This window comes from Pseudophryne corroboree, chromosome 7, assembly GCF_028390025.1.
Source record: "Pseudophryne corroboree isolate aPseCor3 chromosome 7, aPseCor3.hap2, whole genome shotgun sequence".
NCBI lineage: Eukaryota > Metazoa > Chordata > Amphibia > Anura > Myobatrachidae > Pseudophryne > Pseudophryne corroboree.
In genome coordinates, this window is record NC_086450.1 from 240,292,675 (window position 1) to 240,311,199 (window position 18,525).

At 46.2% G+C, this 18,525-nt stretch overlaps 1 protein-coding gene across 4 annotated transcripts in view; it reads right to left on the minus strand.

The window, feature by feature from the left end:
- Nucleotides 1-18,525, minus strand: part of SEMA5B (semaphorin 5B) — a 750,739-nt gene that overhangs the window by 112,198 nt on the left and 620,016 nt on the right. For all 4 annotated transcript variants that reach the window (XM_063934055.1, XM_063934058.1, XM_063934057.1 and 1 more), the window contains one exon: nt 11,537-11,680. In XM_063934055.1, the coding sequence (XP_063790125.1) occupies nt 11,537-11,680 (144 nt within the window). The remainder of the gene's footprint in view (nt 1-11,536; nt 11,681-18,525) is intronic.

Here is an 18,525-nt window from a genome sequence, read left to right on the forward strand (position 1 = left end):
ACACAGAGGGGGAATTCAAGTGGGTCGGAGAGGCTCCCTGAGAAGGAGCCGATGACACCCTGAGATTGGATTGCCTGGCATATCTTTCTAGTTTGGCCGCGGCCGCACTCTGGCCTCCCTTAACCATATTGGACAGGAACAGTCGCACCCACCCCAGGGCAGGGTTTTCAGAATAGAAGTGTAATTAGAAGATGGTAGCAGCAAGGACGTATACAATCAGTGGCGGGAAACAACCGTGCCCGGTTTTTAGGTCAAAATATCAATGGATAGAAAATACAGGCTTGTGTAGAGCAGCAATACGGACAGGAATATTGAAGAGGGAATATCCTGCAGCAATTCCGGGAGGCAAGGGTAGGATATTGGTGTGTAATACACTGTAGGATATTAGTGCAGTACAGCAGCGTAATCAGTTCCAATCTATATGCAACTCCTGTGAGTCATAATGAGAGAGCTGCACAGTGAGAACACCTGACTGTGCTTCCAGCAGTATATTGAGTCAATATAGGTAATATAGATATTGAGAGGCTGAGAATGGGTGAGAGCAAGCTACATTAAAGTCTCAAAGATCACAAGCAGTTCACAGGTCCCAGGAGGATCTCATCAGGCAGCCCATCAGGCGTGCAGGCATGGGCAGCAGCCTTTATAATCCACTCCTAAAATGGCCGCTGTGTCCCTTCCCCTTCCCCAGGAGTACCTGCTTTTTCTCCTATCTACAGGGTTCCAGGTCACAGCCCGAAAGGCAGAGGAGAGGCTATCTCTCCCCCACAGTCTTCCCACGGCGTCTGACAGCAGCAGCAGCCCGCCGCTCGAGCTCCGGGTGTCCCGCGGCCGAGGCCGCCAAAATCGAGGCCGGGGATCCGGAGGAGCTGTAGGCCGCAGGGCCGGACGTCTGTAATTGCCGCTTCCACGGGACCTGGAGACCACGGAGAGGGACGCCCGTCGGTGCTCAGCAGCACGGGGTGAGCTATTCGGCCGGGCAGAGGTACCAGAGGGAGTCAGGATGGGTGTCAGGAGTGTGGTAGCCGGGGAGCTCCCGAGACCTGCTGCCTACTCCTCAGCCGTCGTGGCCACGCCCACCGGTTTAATTAGTAATTTAACAAAACCTCTCGTGTGTAATGTTCTCTATGTCATTCTAATTTCCCGCCAGGCCAGAGCAGATAGACCACTGCTTTTCCTCACAGCCATTAGTCATACTGTCCCAACATCAGCTTTAAGATGACGGGGCCGGCTGGAACATGGTCAAACATTGAGGTATGTAGTGTGGTCAGATTTTAGTGTCTAAAGGGCACATCAGCAGCTGAAATTCATCACCAGCTTGTCGAGGTGTACAGTGATAACAGTCGAGGTGTACGTCATGACACGGAAACAGCTTGGATTTGGCGTACTGCCTTTGATAATGGCAGGAAACGTTCAAGATGAGCAGTGATCTGGCCGGCCAACCACATCCACTACAGATGACAGCCACTGACCTGGCACCTTTCCATCTCTTTGGCCCACTGAAGAAGCACCTGTTTGGAAGGCGATTCACAACAGACGGTGACGTTCAGCAAGCCATCATATCCTGGCTTCTGATTTCTTCTATGCTGGGATAGATGCCTTGATGTAATTTTGAAACACATGCTTAGACAAGTATGGGGACTATGTGGAAAAATAATCTGTACCAAGGCCATACTATTGATTTTATATATATATGCATGAGTTGAATACATTTACATAATGAGAGGTCTGGTTACCTTATGTATTGAACCACCCCCGTACAAATCTAATCTCTGAGGCTCTCTGGTCTAAGGTGTATTACACATTATGGGGATACTTCTGCTTTCAATATAACTACACCCCAAATTGCAGGTATAGAACACATTCACTAAAGAGATGCTATTGCATGCTTATTCAAAGTGGTAACTAATTAAAGTTACGTGTCTGCACTAGTGGCTTTTTGGCAAATAACAATATCTTATGTTTGCAAAATACACATTCACTATTAGGCTTTAACAGAACTTAAAAACGTCTATAGGGGGTTATTCCGTACGGATTGCAGGTTCTGCTAAAAAAGCAGAATCTGCAATCTTTTCTTTCGCATGCAAAATTGCCTGCCCAGAGGCTGCGACCACAAAGCTGGACAACTAATCTTGGTGGCATCATAAAGGACAAACAGCGAATTACATTTCCGATGACAAGCAGTCCGTCTGACATAAACCTTCAGAGCCCTCACCACATCCATGGACTCTGTATCAACGGAAGCGTCAGACAACACTGGAAACCACAATGGGTTGATCCACGTGAAAAGCTGAAACCACTTTTGGCAAAAACTGAGGTCGGGTCCTGAGTTCCGCCCTGTCTTCATGAAAAATCAAATAAGGGCTCTTACAGGATAAGGCTCCCAATTCAGAGACACGTCTGGCAGACCCCAATGATAGTAATATCACAGTCTTCCAGGTAAGAAATTTCAAATCCACACTATGTAAGGGTTCAAACCAGTCCAATTGAAGAAAGGACAAAACCACATTGAGATCCCACGGAACCGTAGGAGGTACGAAGGGCGGGTGCATATGAAGAACTTCTTTTAGGAAAGTCTGTATTTCCGGCAATATTGCAAGTTTTTTCTGGAAGAAAATAGATAGCGCCGAAATCTGCACTTTGATGGAGCCTAAACGTAGGCCCATATCCACTCCCGCTTGCAGGAAAAGTAGAAAGCGACCAATTCTAAATTCCACGGGAGAAACTTTTCTACTTTCACACCACGAAACATACTTTTTCCAGATACGATGATAATGTTTTGACGTAACCCTGGAGGGAAGACCTTTTCTGGCTAGAATCTCCCGCTCAACTTCCAAGCCGTCAAACGTAGCCGTGGTAAGTCTGGACAGACGAACGGACCTTGCTGAAGAAGATCCTTTTGAAACGGGAGAAGCCAGGGATCCTCCAGAGCCATGGTTAGGAGGTCCGAGTACCACGCCCATCAAGGCCAATCCAGGGGAACAGGATTGCTTGAACGCTTTCCCTTCTTAGTCTTTTTAGAACCCTTGGGATTAGCAGTAGAGGAGGGAACAAATACACAAACTGGTACGTCCATGGGGGGTCATTCCGAGTTGATCGTAGCCCTGCAAAATTTTGCAGGGCTACGATCATGTCCACAGACATGCGGGGGGACGCCCAGCACAGGGCTATCCTGCCCCGCATGTCAGTGCCTGGCCCCCCAGCAGAAGTGCAAAACCATCGCACAGCAGCGATGCTTTTGCACTTTAGGAGTAGCTCCCGGCCAGCGCAGCTTTAGCGTGCTGGCCGGGAGCTACTCGTTGCTCCCCGGCCTGCAGCGGCTGCGTGTGACCTCACGCAGCCGCTGCGGCCCGCCCCCGCATGGTCTGGCCATGCCTGCGTTGGCCAGACTGCGCCCACGAAACGGCGGCTAAACGCGTCCGTTCATCCCCCCCACCCCGCGACCGCCTCTGCCTGTCAATCAGGCAAAGGCGATCGTACTGCAGCGACGGCCTTCGGCCGTCTGGCATGCGCTGGCGCAGTTCTGACCCAATCGCTGCGCTGCGATAAACTGCAGCAAGCGATCGGGTCGGAATGACCCCCATGGTGTCATCAGCGTGTCCACTGCTACAGCCTGCGGATACCTCGTTCTGGAACAGTAACAGCATAGCTTCCTCTTGAGACAAGAAGCCAACATATCTATCTGCAGACAGTCCCACCGATGTATTAACTGTTGAACACCTGGGGATGTAGGCTCCATTCCCCCGGATGGAGGTTGTGTCTGCTGAGGAAGTCTGCTTCACAGCTGTCCACTCCTGGAATGAATATGGCTAAGATGGCCTTTGTGTTGGCCTCCGCACAGAAGAGTATTTTTGACACTTCTTGCATCACCGCGCTGCTTCTTGTTCCCCCTTATCGATTTATGTGTGCCATCACCGTGGCGTTGTCCGATTGAACCTGGATCGCCTGATCCTTCAGGAGATGGGAAGCCTGCAGAAAGGCATTGTAAATTGCCCTGAGTTCCAGGATGTTTATCGGCAGAGCAGATTCCTGATTTGACCATGTTCCCTGGAACTGGCCCCCCTGGGTCACAGCCCCCTAACCCCCGGTGGCTTGTATCCGTTGTCAGTAGAATCCATGAGTGGATATTGAAATTCCTGCCTTCTGCAAGGTGAGGAATTTGTAGACACCATAATAGAGAAATCCGGGCTTTTGGAGATAAGGTCACTTCTGATGCATGTGAAGGTGAGACCCTGACCATTTGTCCAGCAGATCCAGCTGAAATGGCCAGGCATGAAACCTGCCATATTGGATTGCCTCGTAAGCAGCTACCATCCTGCCCAGCAGGAGTATGCAAAGATGTACGGATACCTTACGAGGACGGAGCACTGAGCGGACCATAGCTTGGATAGCCAATGCCTTGTCCATCAGAAGAAAAACCTTTTGAGACACTGTATCCAATATCATTCCCAGGAACTGAAGTTGTTGGGTCGGTTCCAGGTGAGATTTCTGAAAATTTAGGATCCACCCATGGGTGGTAATTCCAAGTTGATCGCAGCAGGACATTTTTTAGCAGTTGGGCAAAACCATGTTCACTGCAGGGGGGGACAGATATAACATGTGCAGAGAGAGATAGTTTTTGAATGGCCTCTTGCAAGGTAACTTTTGCTGCAGGTAAAACTGGTAAGCCTGACTTGAAAAATCTGTGAAGAGGAAGCGCCTGAAATTCCAGCCGGTATCACTGGGAAATGAGGTCCCTCACCCAAGGATCCCGGCAGGACGTCGCCCACACGTGGGCGTAGTGTTGAAGGCGAGCACCTACCTGAAATTTGCCCTGCTATTGAGGCCAACCGTCACGCGGAAGGCTTAGTGGCAGGGGACCCGGTGGTCTGGTCCAGGGATACAGCAGTTGCAGGTTTACGGGACGTACCACGAGATCCTCTGGGAGTAGTGGAGACCCAGAGGCCCCTGCCTCTGAACCATGCCACACGAAAGGACTGCAAGATGGGTCCTCGGTAAGAACGTCGAGCAGGTGGTGCAGCTGACGGCAGATAAGTAGACTTACCCACCATTGCCTGAGAGATCCATTTATTTAACTCGTCTCCAAACAAGGCATCACCTGTAAAGGGAAGATTTTCTACACCCTTTTTGGAATCAGTGTCAGCTGACCATTGACGTAACCACAGAGCCCTGCATGCCGAAACTGCCACAGCAGTAGTGCGGCCATTTATCTTACACAATTCTTTTATAGCTTCGCTCATAAAATTTGCAGCATCCTGTATGTGTTGCAGCAGAGTAATGACCTCATCCTGGGGCAGAGTGTCTAATCCATTAATAATATTATCAGACCACTTGACTACTGCCCTAGAAATCCAACCACAAACTATTGTGGGGCGCTGTGCTATGCCCGTTGCCGTATATATTGCCTTGAGAGTGGTCTCAATTTTACGGTCAGCAGGTTTTTTTAGGGATATAGCCCCTAGCACGGTAGTACCAATTTCTTATACAGTCTGGACACAGACGATACGACTGATGGGGGTTTTTCCATACCTTCCTGTCATCAGCTGGGAGGGGAAATTTACATAAAACCTCTGAGGAGTTTTGAATTTCTTGTCAGGGTTCACCCATGCCTCCCTGGCCAGGGAGTTTAATTCCTTAGACACAGGAAACGTGGCTGAGGTCTTGGGTCTAACATTAAAGTACAACTCCTCAACTGGTTCTGCTTCCTGATTAGGTATGTAAAGAATCTATCTTACAGCATAAATGAGGGCCTCCACCCAGGGGACAGAGAGCTGTCCTCATCCATATCATCATCATCTACATCAGGCTGGTCAGAATCAGAATCAGACTTGAGCACCTGTGGCAGTGAGCGCTGATGTGAAACCAACAAAGGGGGCTGAGAAGCCTTTCTGTTATCTGCTGCTTTAGCCATACAATCAATAGACTGTTTTAACACCTGTCTCTCCTTCTTAGCTGCAGCTAGTTCTGAATTCACATTATGAATCATGTTCTTAAAAGTATCTAGCCAGTCAGGTGCCTGTGAACTGTGTCCGTGTGGAGATAAGGAGCACTGTTCACACATGAGGGACCCCGCAGAAGAAGAGGTAGAGTTACAAGCAGTACACATAACATGTCAACAGACATATTGTACACAATGATAATGCAGCGCAAACCCACTGAAAATACCTCCACACAGACCCTAGAGAGCCCCTGGAGTGGCACAGAGAAACGGAGACCAGCACACAAAACACAGCAGTGCAGTGTGTAAAAGTATGGGTATCACCTTATATATGTGCAGCGGCGCTACCGCTGATGTGCTCCCCCCAGCTATGACCCCCTGGTACCAGTACAGAGTCAGTAACAGCGTCGGTCCATGGAGCAGCAGTGTGCATGCAGACTGTGATCCGCAGCAGCAGGAAATGGCGCCTTCCCGCCTCTGGTCCCACTCTCCAGGAAGCCCCGCCCCTATAATGGTGCGCGGTCCCACAAAGTTGTTTATAATGGCTGAAGTAATATACACAGTGCACACAATACCTACTGACAGTGAGCACCCTGTGAAGCATAAGGCCCTGCTGAGCCAGTGTAGTCCGCGCTGGGCACCGCAGCTCGTGGCCCGTGACCGCCACGTGACATGCCGCCAAACCACACCAGGGACCCACTAACTGGGACCCCGGTGTTAATCACCGCACCTGCGACTCTTCTGCATCTAGCTGCTGGGCACACACAGTGTGGTGTGTGAAACAGCACCTCAGGAGCTCAGTGTCCTGTCAGCTGGGATTACGAACCATTAAGCCTCAGGAGGTTGGTTCGGTCCTCCCTCTAAGTCCCACGAAGCAGGTAGACTGGTTGTCAACCAGTACTACCTGAAAATAAACAACTAAAATAAAAAATAAAGGAAACTCTCTTGAGCTCCAAAGAAATGCACCCGGCTCCTTGGGCACATTTCTCTAAACTGAGTCTGGTAGGAGGGGCATAGAGGGGAGGAACCAGCACACACATACAGTACACACTAAAAGTGCCAGGCTCCAGTGGACCAGATCTATACCACATGGTACTAAAGTACAGTTTCCCAGTATCCACTAGGACGTAAGAGAAAAAGTGTTATGGACAGACAAATCAAAATTTGAGGTGTTTGGATCACACAGAAGAACATTTGTGAGACACAGAACAAGTGAACAGATGCCGGAAGAGTGTATGACGCCATCTGTCAAGCACGGTGGAGGTAATGTGATGGTCTGGGGCTGCTTTGGTGCTGGTAAAGTGGGAGATTTGTACAAGGTAAAAGGGATTTTTAATAAGGAAGGCTATCACTCCATTTTGTAACACCATGCCATACCCTGTGGACAGCGCTTGATTGGAGCCAATTTCCTCCTCCAACAGGACAATGACCCAAATCGCACCTCCAAATTATGCAAGAACTATTTAAGGAACAAGCAGGCAGCTGGTATTCTGTCTGTAATGGAGTGGCCAGTGCAGTCACTAGATCTCAACCACATTGAGCAGTTGTGGGAGCAGCCTGACCGTATAGTACACTAGAAGTGCCCATCAAGCCAATCCCACTAGTGGGAGATGCTTCAGGAAACGTGGGGTGAAATTTCTTCAGATTACCTCAAGAAATTAACAGCTAGAATGCCAACGGTCTGCAATGCTGTAATTGCTGCAAAATGAGCATTCTATGACGAAAGCAAAATTTGAAGGACAAGATAATTATTTCAAATAAAAATCATTATTTCTTACCTTGCCAATGTCTTGACTATATGTTCTATTCATTTTCCAACTCATTTGATAAATAAAAGTCAGTTTTCAAGTAAAACACGAAATTGTCTGGGTGACCCCAAACTTTTGAACGGTAGTGAATATTTGAGGGTGTACCGCTCTGTATCTATTCTCAATGCCTATTCTACATGCCTTAGGGCCTAATTTAGACTGGATAGCTGCAGCGGCAGCGATCTTAGTCTGAATCCCTATGTGGAGTGCGCACGCGCAGCTTGGGAGCCCAGTGAGATGCTAACAGCATCTCTGGGCTGCGATCGCCTCTGCCTGATTGACAGGCAGAGGCAGCTGCGGGGCAGGAGGGCGTGTGCCAATGGCATTAGAACGCCGTTGGCGGGGCGTGGTCCGGACAACTCAGGCATGTTTGGACCGTTGGGGAGTGGTCCGCGGCGGCTGTGTGACGTCACATGCAGCCGCTGCGACCTGGGACGAGGTGGGTAGCGGCCTGTCAGCACGCAGGAGCTGCGCTAGCAGGGAGCTACTCACCAGGTGCAAAAGCATCGCCCTGTGCTGGGCGTCCCCCCACATGTCAGAGTAAATGATCGTAAATGTGCTAAATTTAGTACATCTACGATCAAGTCTGAATTACCTCCTTAGTCTGCCCCATCCCGCCTCTCGGGGCTAAACAGACATGTCAGTGAATGTAAAACTGCATGGGCATAGGTGCTAGTGACCTGCGTTCTGGGCATACTTAAAGTGATTTTACAAGATTTATGCTACGCAAACTGGCAAAGTACTCAATCTACACATCAGCGACTAAAGTGCAGATGAGGACATAAATGACCTCAATTATTACCATTTATCCAACTGAAGATGTGGACTACACTCAGAATGTATAATGTGATTAGATATAAGCTCAATCTTTCCCTTCCCTCTTTTCCCCTACAGTTTGTTAGCACAACTTCTTAATACTTTTCCTGCTTTGTACAGGTCTATCTTCCTATCCTGAAATTTTACTTTCGCAAAAGTTGTTTGGAGAATGAATGATAAATGTTTATGGCGGAACTTTGCAAGACTGTATACTTAAGGTATTGATGACTCTTTAATAAGTAATTATCACTTTGACAATGGCTTACAAAGAATAAATAAATCAGCACATAAACAAATGGGCAACAGAATAGGAAATATGTGGCCATTATACATTAGTATATTTCAGAACAGAAAACTTATATTGCTGGTCAAAGTCACCAATGACCTGATTTCGGTCAAATACAGGGGCTACTTCTCTTGGCTTATCCTCCTGGACCTCTCAGTGGCCTTCAACGCCATGGATAATCTGCTCCTCCCCTGCACCCTTCAGACTGTTGACCTCTCTAGCACCGACCATGCTTGGTTCACCTCCTATCTCACCAACCGCTCCTTCCTTGTGTCTGCTTCTGGCTCTACCTCACCCCCTTCCACCCTTCCCGTTGACATCCCCTTGGCTCTCTGCTCTTCTCCCTGTACACATCTTCACTGGGAAAACTCATCAGATCCTTCGGCCTCCAATATCACCTCTATGCCAATGTCACGCAGCTGCACCTCTCCTCTCCTGACCTTTCCCCTTCCGACCTCTCTCAGGAATCCATCTGCCTCTCCTCCTCCTCCTAGATGTCTGAGCACTCTCTGAAGCTCAGCTTGGACAAGACCAAACTCATCAACTCACCCTGCCCTAACTAAGTGTACATAACGCCCCCCAATATCTCCATCACTATTGACAACACCATCATCTCCCCTGCTCCCAAACTCCACTGCTTGTCTGTCACCTTTCACTCCACCCTTTTCTTCGACCCCTACATTCAATCTTTAGGTCAATCCTGACGTTTCCAGCTACGCAACATTGCATGCATCAGGCCGTGCCTCACTAATCATTTCTTGGCTCGACTACTGCAAGCTTCTCCTCACTGGGCTACCATGTTCCCAACACTCGTCCCTCCAATCTGTTTTCAACGTTGCAGCTAAGCTCATCTTCCTCTCCTGCCGTTCCACATCCACCACTCCCTTCTACCAAAACCTGCATTGGCTCCCATTCCCTAACAGAAGCCACTTCAAACTCCTCTCCCTCACATATAAGGCCCTCTTTAACTCTACTGCTCCTTACATCACCAGCCTCATTTCCTTATATACGCTTTCCCGCCCTCTCCGGTCAGCAAATGACCATCGCCTCTTCTCTTACCTGGTTATTGCATCTCACAATCAAATCCAAGATTTTGTCTGTGCTGCCCCCTTCACTGGAATGAGCTCCCTTGCTCCATCAGGCTCTCCCCGACCCTGCATAGATTCAAACGTGCACTAAAAACTCACCTGTTCATCAAAGCGTACCCTCCACCACTTAACCTTGTCATCAGGTCACGCACCCCACCCTCCTACCTCAGTCATATCTACCTCGCCTACCTCCTGCCCTCAGGTTCCCATCCACATGCTCATGTCTCATGTCATCTGTCAGTCTCCCCTTTCCCCTAGATTGTAGCTCCTATAAGCAGGGTTCTCCTCCCTCCTGTTCTCACTGTCCTTTTCTCCAAAACTTCAATGACAGCCTTCACCTACTCAGTGGCCATTTAGCCCAGAATTTCTCTCGCTCACAGCCGTTCTTCTAAGTGACTCTACTCCTGCTATTCGTGCCCTCACTATTGGGGACAGGTTCCACACTTTTCGCTGATTATTTCCTCACTCACCTTGCTTCCCAGCTGTTTTGTGTACTGAGAATTGTGGTGCTAATTGTTACTAGTGCTCGGTTTATATCTTGGTTACGGTCTGTACCCTGTACTGTCGTATATATAGTACAGTGTTGCCATATACAGTATGTACGGCTCAAGCAGACCACTTGCATAATAATGACAGAGAGGGCAGAGGGTTGAATAGAAGACAGCAGTGAATTAGTCCAATTATAAGAATATTGATGAAGTGGTGCCCTCGCTGGTTTCCATCTGGAATCCAGTAAAAGGTCAGACTGGCTCAGACATCAGCCCAGGGTTAAACACCCTGTGAATGTCAAATTAAGAAACCAGAAGCTACACCAGAGGAAATTAATTGTGTTAATTAACAGATGTAGGGAACGCAGAGCCAAGATCAGCCTGTAATACATGACATAAATGCCACAGTCACTGCAGTTTCCCAGGTAAACCTGACACAAGTGGCATTATTGTGTCCTAGTTACACATACATATATTTTATATATTTGTGACACATACTGTACGCTCATATATTATGACAGAGTGACAAAGGTCCATCAAGTTTAATCCTTTTACTTCCAAATTACCTTAATAGAGATACAGTTCATAAGCTACATACTAACAAATGCATATGGGACAGGATCATGGAAATGTGACCTGCCCATTGGCAGCATGTAACACGTGCTAGATTGTGCAATCATCATGTGAGTCAGTAGCCTGTTCACTATGACCAGTGTCAGGTCGTGTCATTTCTTCAACTGAACTCTTCCATTTGTAAATGCTGACCTGACAATAGCTCAGGAGTTAAAGAGACGAAAGTGATTAATAAATTAAATCTAGATCAACTGCTGTCTGGGAAGAGATATTTAAAGAGCAGTTTTTACCTCATTATGCTACAGACCGAAGTAGAGACCTCTACAATGATACAATCTCCACAGAGTTCAGGGTCTAATAAGCTGAATAATTAATTACCAAATAGACAGCCCAAAGGACTGCTAAGTACAATTATTTGGAATGTACTAATAGCCGATGCTACAGTGCGGATTAACCCTCTAGCTGCCACCACAGCTCATGAGTTGGTGTCCTCAGACAGACAAGCACTGCAGTAAGGAGCAGTTTCCTTAAGGGGTTCTCACCGTTCCTCTCTGCTCTGCCCCACGCACACTCTCCCACCAAAGCGCGGAGCTGGGTTACTGCATGTTCTCTGCCGCACTTGGAATCCGATTCCACAGGACGTACTACATTGCGCCCATGATGACCAAGGTGTCCACCCACCATTCCTACAAATAAAAGATAAGAGTAAGAAAACTGTCAGGAGCTTTTATTGAAGAAACTAAAATTCATGTAAAACAAAACTGTGAAAGTGAGATGTTTTGTTGAAAGGTACACCTGTGGACAAACAGCAATTCCCAGTCACATTGCATTGTTAGAAGTGTCAAAGTTTCCCAATCAGTAAAACTTTCCTTGATCCATATTCCTGCCTAAGAGACACGAAAGAACAATGAAGACACAACAGGCTCAATTAAACTTTTATCATTCAATGAATTATTTGGTACTGGAATTGTCTTGCTCTTTGAAGATATTCACTATTTCCATGTGGAAGAGGGGAACTTTCAGACTTAGATTTTCTATTTCTGCAATTGCGCTCATACAGTATATCCCGGGTGAAGATGAGGAATAGGACAGAGGTTACAGAGATTGCAATAAAATTGAGAAAATTCGAAACATACCTCGCACACGTATGTGAGCAGTGTCAGGTGGTAAATATGACTACATCATTGTGTAACCTTGGAGGGTGGCCCATTAAAGCCATTATGAGGTTTAGCTTTGGGGAAATTGTGCTGAACAAACAGGAGAATATAACAAGACAAGGTATATCCAATTACATATTTATCTCCCTGCAACACGTTTTCATTTTGAAAGGCTAAACAAAAATCTGAAAATGAACATTCAACATTTATGCAAAAAAATCCCTTTGCAAGGGAGAAAAGCTTCCACCTGGCAGCTCATCATAGTCATTTCACCATGGGCTAAATTTACTAATCAATGTTTTCCATAGGTGATGCGACGGCTGCCACTGGATTTAAAAGGGCAATAATATTAAATACAATACATACCTGCTTTTGTATTTAATATAATTGCTGCCTTAGACCCAGAAAAACTAGACAAATGTTTCTCTCTAATATTCGCTACTGCATATTGGTGAATACTGTCATGAACTTTTTTATTTAAAGAAACTAGAATTTTTAAGTTGAGATATTTTTAAGAGTGTTAATCATTCCTGGAAGTGCTAAATGTAATAGAACTTAATCTCATTAATACAGTAGCAACAGATGAGGTGAGGTGTTGGTCTGGGGCATTAGGATGCTGATAGTGTTGAAAGACTGACTGAGCATTAATTAAGTACAATAAGCAAAACACTTAAACACAACACCTCCCACCCCCACTAAGTGATATACAGTATCATTTATTTTCAGTCTCATTTATTTACCTTCTAAATTCTTTGTAGATTTCCAAGAACTCATTTAACAAAGGTTTCTTAGTTTGAATCTTCATTATGCTTTATGGGGTTTTATATAACCCAACCTGAACAGCGTGCTCCGAAATACCAGACAATATTACAGAAAAAATCTAAATGATTTGCCTGACTCAAGGGCAATAAGAGTTAGAGTAAACGGTGTGGATCTTAAGGTGGGTACACACTAGGCGACGTGCTCTATGAGCGATGTCGCCTAGTGTTTCCCCCTCACGGGCCCGGCGGTCGGCGGCAGTGCATACACATTGAGCGATATGACGATGATAGCACTTAGTGATGTCACCCCGCTGCCGGCCGCGCAGGCAGCTCTTGGACGACAGTCCAAATTGAGCTGCATGCACGGCTGACAGCGAGGGTCATTAGCGACCCCTGGGGCCACTCATCGGTCATCGTTGCCGGCATACACACTTGCCGAGAAAGGGAACAATGTTGCTCAAGAAGGGTGATAATGTGCGACGTCGTTCATTTTCTCGGCAAGTGTGTATGCACCTTTACTTATGAAGCTCTTTGATGACTGACAAACATCAGTAAATGTAATGGTTAGTTAAAAACTAAACACTGTTCACAAGATAAAGATTGTTTAAAATAATAATATAGGGCAGTTACAATGGGAAGCATCATGCCAACTAGAGACTACTCTTGTCTGATATCTCCTCAATAGGCAACACGAGAAAAAGACACCAGAGCGGGACAATGAAGATTTTATCAACTCACTAATCGAAAATTGGGTGAGAGGATTCAGTCTGCAGTGATTATACAGTAGTTAATGTTTTGCTCCTAGGAGAAAAACTGAACAGCACTTTTACGACCCTGATCTTTAATGAGAAACTGAACTGGGCTTTTAAAAATATGATGTGTAATAAATAACCAAATGGCACCAAACTGTGAATACATAGAATATAAATAATAGACTTCTCTCTTGTTGCTCTTGATCATAGTAAATTATTTTTTGTGTACTGAATATAGTGAGAAAGATAAAAGACAATATAGCATAATATTGTCATAAAAGATGACAAAATATACAAAATTTATTCCAACAATACATAGAAATAATTTGGCTTTAGCAAAGAGTAATCACATAAACAAGTAAAAACTCCAGTCTGGAGTAATAAGTGTATGATAGGCAAGTTGGGCAGTAAAAGTTACAGTGAGTGACTAAAGAGCCTTCATACCAGAAACAGGTAGATTTCCTGCTCTGATTTTGCACTGAGAGCAATCTGTATAATACCCCCAGTATCAGACAAACTGCCCTGCCGTCTGGTGAACACTCTTCCACTGCTGTAACACTTGTTTGTAAGGCCTTGACGCGTTTCGAGTGTCCAGTTCTTCATCAGAAGGCATTGCATAGCTGTGACTTTAACTGTCCAACTTGTCTATTATACACTCATTACTCCAGAGTGGAGTTTTTATTTGTTTATGTGATTGTTCTTTGTTGGAGACAAATTATTTCTATGTATTATTAGAATACATTTTGCAGATTTTGGGGGTAATTCTGAGTTGATCGCAGCAACAAGTTTGTTAGCAATTGGGCAAAACCATGTGCACTGCAGGGGGGGCAGAGAGAGTTATATTTGGGGGGGTTATTTTGTTTCTGTGCAGGGTAAATACTGGCTGCTTTATTTTTACACTGCAATTTAGATTTCAGTTTGAATACACCCCACCCAAATCTAACTCTCTCTGCACATGTTATACCTGCAGTGCACATGGGCCCTCATTCCGAGTTGTTCGCTCGCAAGCTGCTTTCAGCAGCATTGCACACGCTAATCCGCCGCCTACTGGGAGTGAATCTTAGCTTAGCAGAATTGCGAACGAAAGATTCTCAAAATTGCGAATAGAAATTTCTTAGCAGTTTCTGAATAGCTCGACACTTACTCTGCCACTGCGATCAGTTCAGTCAGTTTCGTTCCTGGTTTGACGTTACAAACACACCCAGCGTTCGCCCAGACACTCCCCCGTTTTTCCAGCCACTCCCGCGTTTTTCCCAGAAACGGCAGCGTTTTTTCACACACACCCATAAAACGGTCAGTTTCCGCCCAGAAACACCCACTTCCTGTCAATCACACTCCGATCACCAGAACGAAGAAAAAACCTCGTAATGCCGTGAGTAAAATACCAAACTTCTTAGCAAATTTACTTGACGCAGCCGTAGTGCGAACATTGCGTATGCGCAGTTAGCGGAAAATCGCACCGATGCGAAGACAAATAACGAGCGAACAACTCGGAATGAGGGCCATGGTTTTGCCCAACTGCTAACAAACTCAGCTGCGATCAACTCAGAATTAGGCCCTTTATCTGTTGTGACAATATTACGCTAAATTGTGTTTTATCTTTCTCTCTATGGTGGTCATTCAGAGTTGTTCGCTCGCTAGTAGTTTTTAGCAGCCATGCAAACGCATTGTCACCGCCCACTGGGAAGTGTTTTTTCGCTTTGCAGAAGTGCGAACGCCTGTGCAGCAGAGCGCCTGCAAAAACATTTTGTGCAAAACAAGACCAGTCCTGTAGTTACTCTTCGTGTGCGTTGATTCTAATGTTGGAGGGTTGGCTTTTGATGTCACACACCCGCCCAGCCACGCCTGCGTTTCTCCTGGCATGCCTGCGTTTTTCTAAGCACTCCCAGAAAATGGTCAGCTGACACCCAGAAACGCCCCTTTCCTGTCAATCTTCTTGCGGCCGCCAGTGTGCGAATGAAAACGTCGGTAGAACCTGTGCAAAACCACAAAGGCCTTTGTACTCGTAAGTCACGCGTGCGCACTGCGGTGCATACGCATGCGCAGAAATGCCAATTTTTAGCCTGATCATTGCACTGCGAAACGGCAGTTAGCGATCAACTCGGAATGACCCCCAATATACATTAAAAATATTTTATTGTGATCAATTGCAGCAAGAGAGAAGCATTTGTTTTATTCTATATTTTCACGGTTTGGCACCATTTGGTTATTACACACATTCTTTTTTAATAGCATTTGGGTTTAAGGTTATCCGTGTGTCTATACCACAGGCTGCCTTCCTGGTTGCGCTAGGGTGTTATATTGTTTTAAAAGTCACCGGCCTTTACCTACTGCAGTGGATTTTAAAACTGGTTCTGTGATGGTGAGGTGTCATAATCAGAAATGCATTCTAGGATCAGTGTAATAAAATACAGTTTAAATTGTATGATTAACTCCGGAAAAAAGGCTACTTCTGCTCCTGACATCTCAGAGCTGTATGTTATTAAAATGAGGGTGAAATATGCAGTTACAGGACAATAATTTCAGAAAGGTACCTGGCCAGTGTTTACTCATGATGCCCACCCCTGCAAGTAGAGGGTGCACTTCTCAGTTGAGAAATATTTAGAGGCTGTGAAATAAGGATGTGCACAGGCAGAATAAGGCATGTATTTAAGCACTACATCTATACTTCGTAAATAACCCATAGCACATAAATCATTTTACTAGCAAAACAAGGCTTTTACATTTTTGTCATAAACATGATCAGAAGCGCTGGGTTCTAGAACCCGATGCTTAGTAAATAAACCCCTATGTGGTACCAGAAACTAGATTTCAAACTGAAATGCTCTCTTCATATGAACTAAGGGGGTGATTCAGTAAGAATCGCTTATGCGATCTTTACTGCATTTACCCCGATGGTGGGTGCATGTACAGAACAGGTCCTGCATTCTCAGCGCAGAAATACGAATGTCTCTGCCTGATTGACAGGCAGAGGTGTTCACAAGTAGGGACGGGGGCGGAATGGCTGGCGTTCAGAAAAACGGGGGGATGTTTCCTGGGATTGATGAGATCAAGAACTGCGCCTCGAGACACAGTTTCCTTGGCCTCGCAAACCGGCCTGCGACGACAAGGCTGAGAAAACTTAGACTCACTCAGCCTGATGCTTGCAATGGTCATTTCATATGTGATCGCATCGCAAATGCAGGGAGGAGGTGGTATGCACCACCTCCTGCATTTGCATTGCTAAGGATTACAATTGCAAAGCTGCTGCAAAAAGCTTTGCCATTTCAATCCTTAGTGAATTAGGCCCTAAGTAAAGCAGAGTTTGTTTTCTTTGCATGTTTTGAAAAGCATGGAATAAATTCTACGCAGAGCCCCTTCCTCTAGTCTGGCAGCCAACAGAGGTGTTAGACTATGAATAGGCAAAACAAGAAAAAAAATCTGAATGTGCAGAAATTCTGTAACAGGCTCCATGGGGTATATTTACTAAGCTCCCGATTTTGACCCATATGGTGTTTTTTCTTCAAAGTGTCATCTTGGGAATTTACTAAACTCAAATCTCGGCAGTGATGAGGGCATTCGTATTTTTTTGGAACTCAAAGAAATAAAATACGAATATATACACCATCGGTCAAATACGACTGTTTTTTGATACAACTCGGTAATTTACTAAAAAGTGTATTTCACGAACACTGCCGGCAATAGCCAAACACTGCCGTGAAAAAATACAAATCGTAAAAAAAAGCAGATTTAAAACAGACCTGCTTTTTTTTACCGTATTCTGATAGGCATGTTTATCAGTGGGAAGGGGTGGGAAAGTGTTAAATTTTCAGGAAAAAAATGCATGGGGTCCCCCCTCCTAAGCAAAACCGGCCTCGGGCTCTTTGAGCCGGACCTGGTTGAAAAAATATGGGTTGAAAAATGACAGGGGTTCCCCCATATTTAATCAACCAGCACCGGGCTCTGCGCCTGGTCCTGGTTCAAAAAAATACGGGGGACAAAAAGCGTAGGGATCCCCCGTATATTTTAAACCAGCACCGGGCTCCACTAGCCAGGTACATAATGCCACAGCCGGGGGACACTTTTATCTAGGTCCCTGCGGCCCTGGCATTACATACCCAACTAGTCACCCCTGGCCGGGGTACCCTGGAGGAGTGGGAACCCCTTAAATCAAGGGGTCCCCCCTCCAGCCACCCAAGGGTGATTGGTGAGGTTACTTTCGGTCAACCGCTGACCGCAAAGTTCCCACCATTGGATACAATGGAGCGCATAGGCGCTACATTGTATCTCTGCCGTGTGCTGCCTCACAGACACTACAGGAGCACACAGCCAATCAGGAGGGTGCCACGACGTGGCGCTCCCTGATTGGCAGAAGGGACCCTCTTTGACAGTAGTCGGGGGGGGTCCTGGCAGTCGGGGAAAGGGGTCCCATGTGAAAACATGGGACCCCTTTCAGTGCGTGGTCGGGTTTCCGTTTTTTTGTTTTGCCAAGTACGTGGATTATACAAAGAACAGAAGGTACACTGGATTATGTGAGTATAATTTTTTTCACAGGTACCCCTAGGATTCTACATGGAGAAGAGGACCGAGCCACGTGTGAACATAGGTAGGTAAGTATGTATGTTTGGAGGTGTGCATGTATGTAATAAACTTATACTGTCACGGTGTGTGTGTCCTGTTTTTTTGGGGGTATTTTTTTAGTAGTAGTACTACAGGTACCAGCGGGCCCGGTTTTCCACCGCATGCTGGTACTTGTGGTTCTCCAAGTACCAGCTTGCGGGGGAGGCTTGCTGGGATTTGTAGTACTGCTACTAAAAACAATATTCACATTTTTTACACAAGGCTATCAGCCCCCCATCCGCCGCCCTTGGATGGGGGGGGG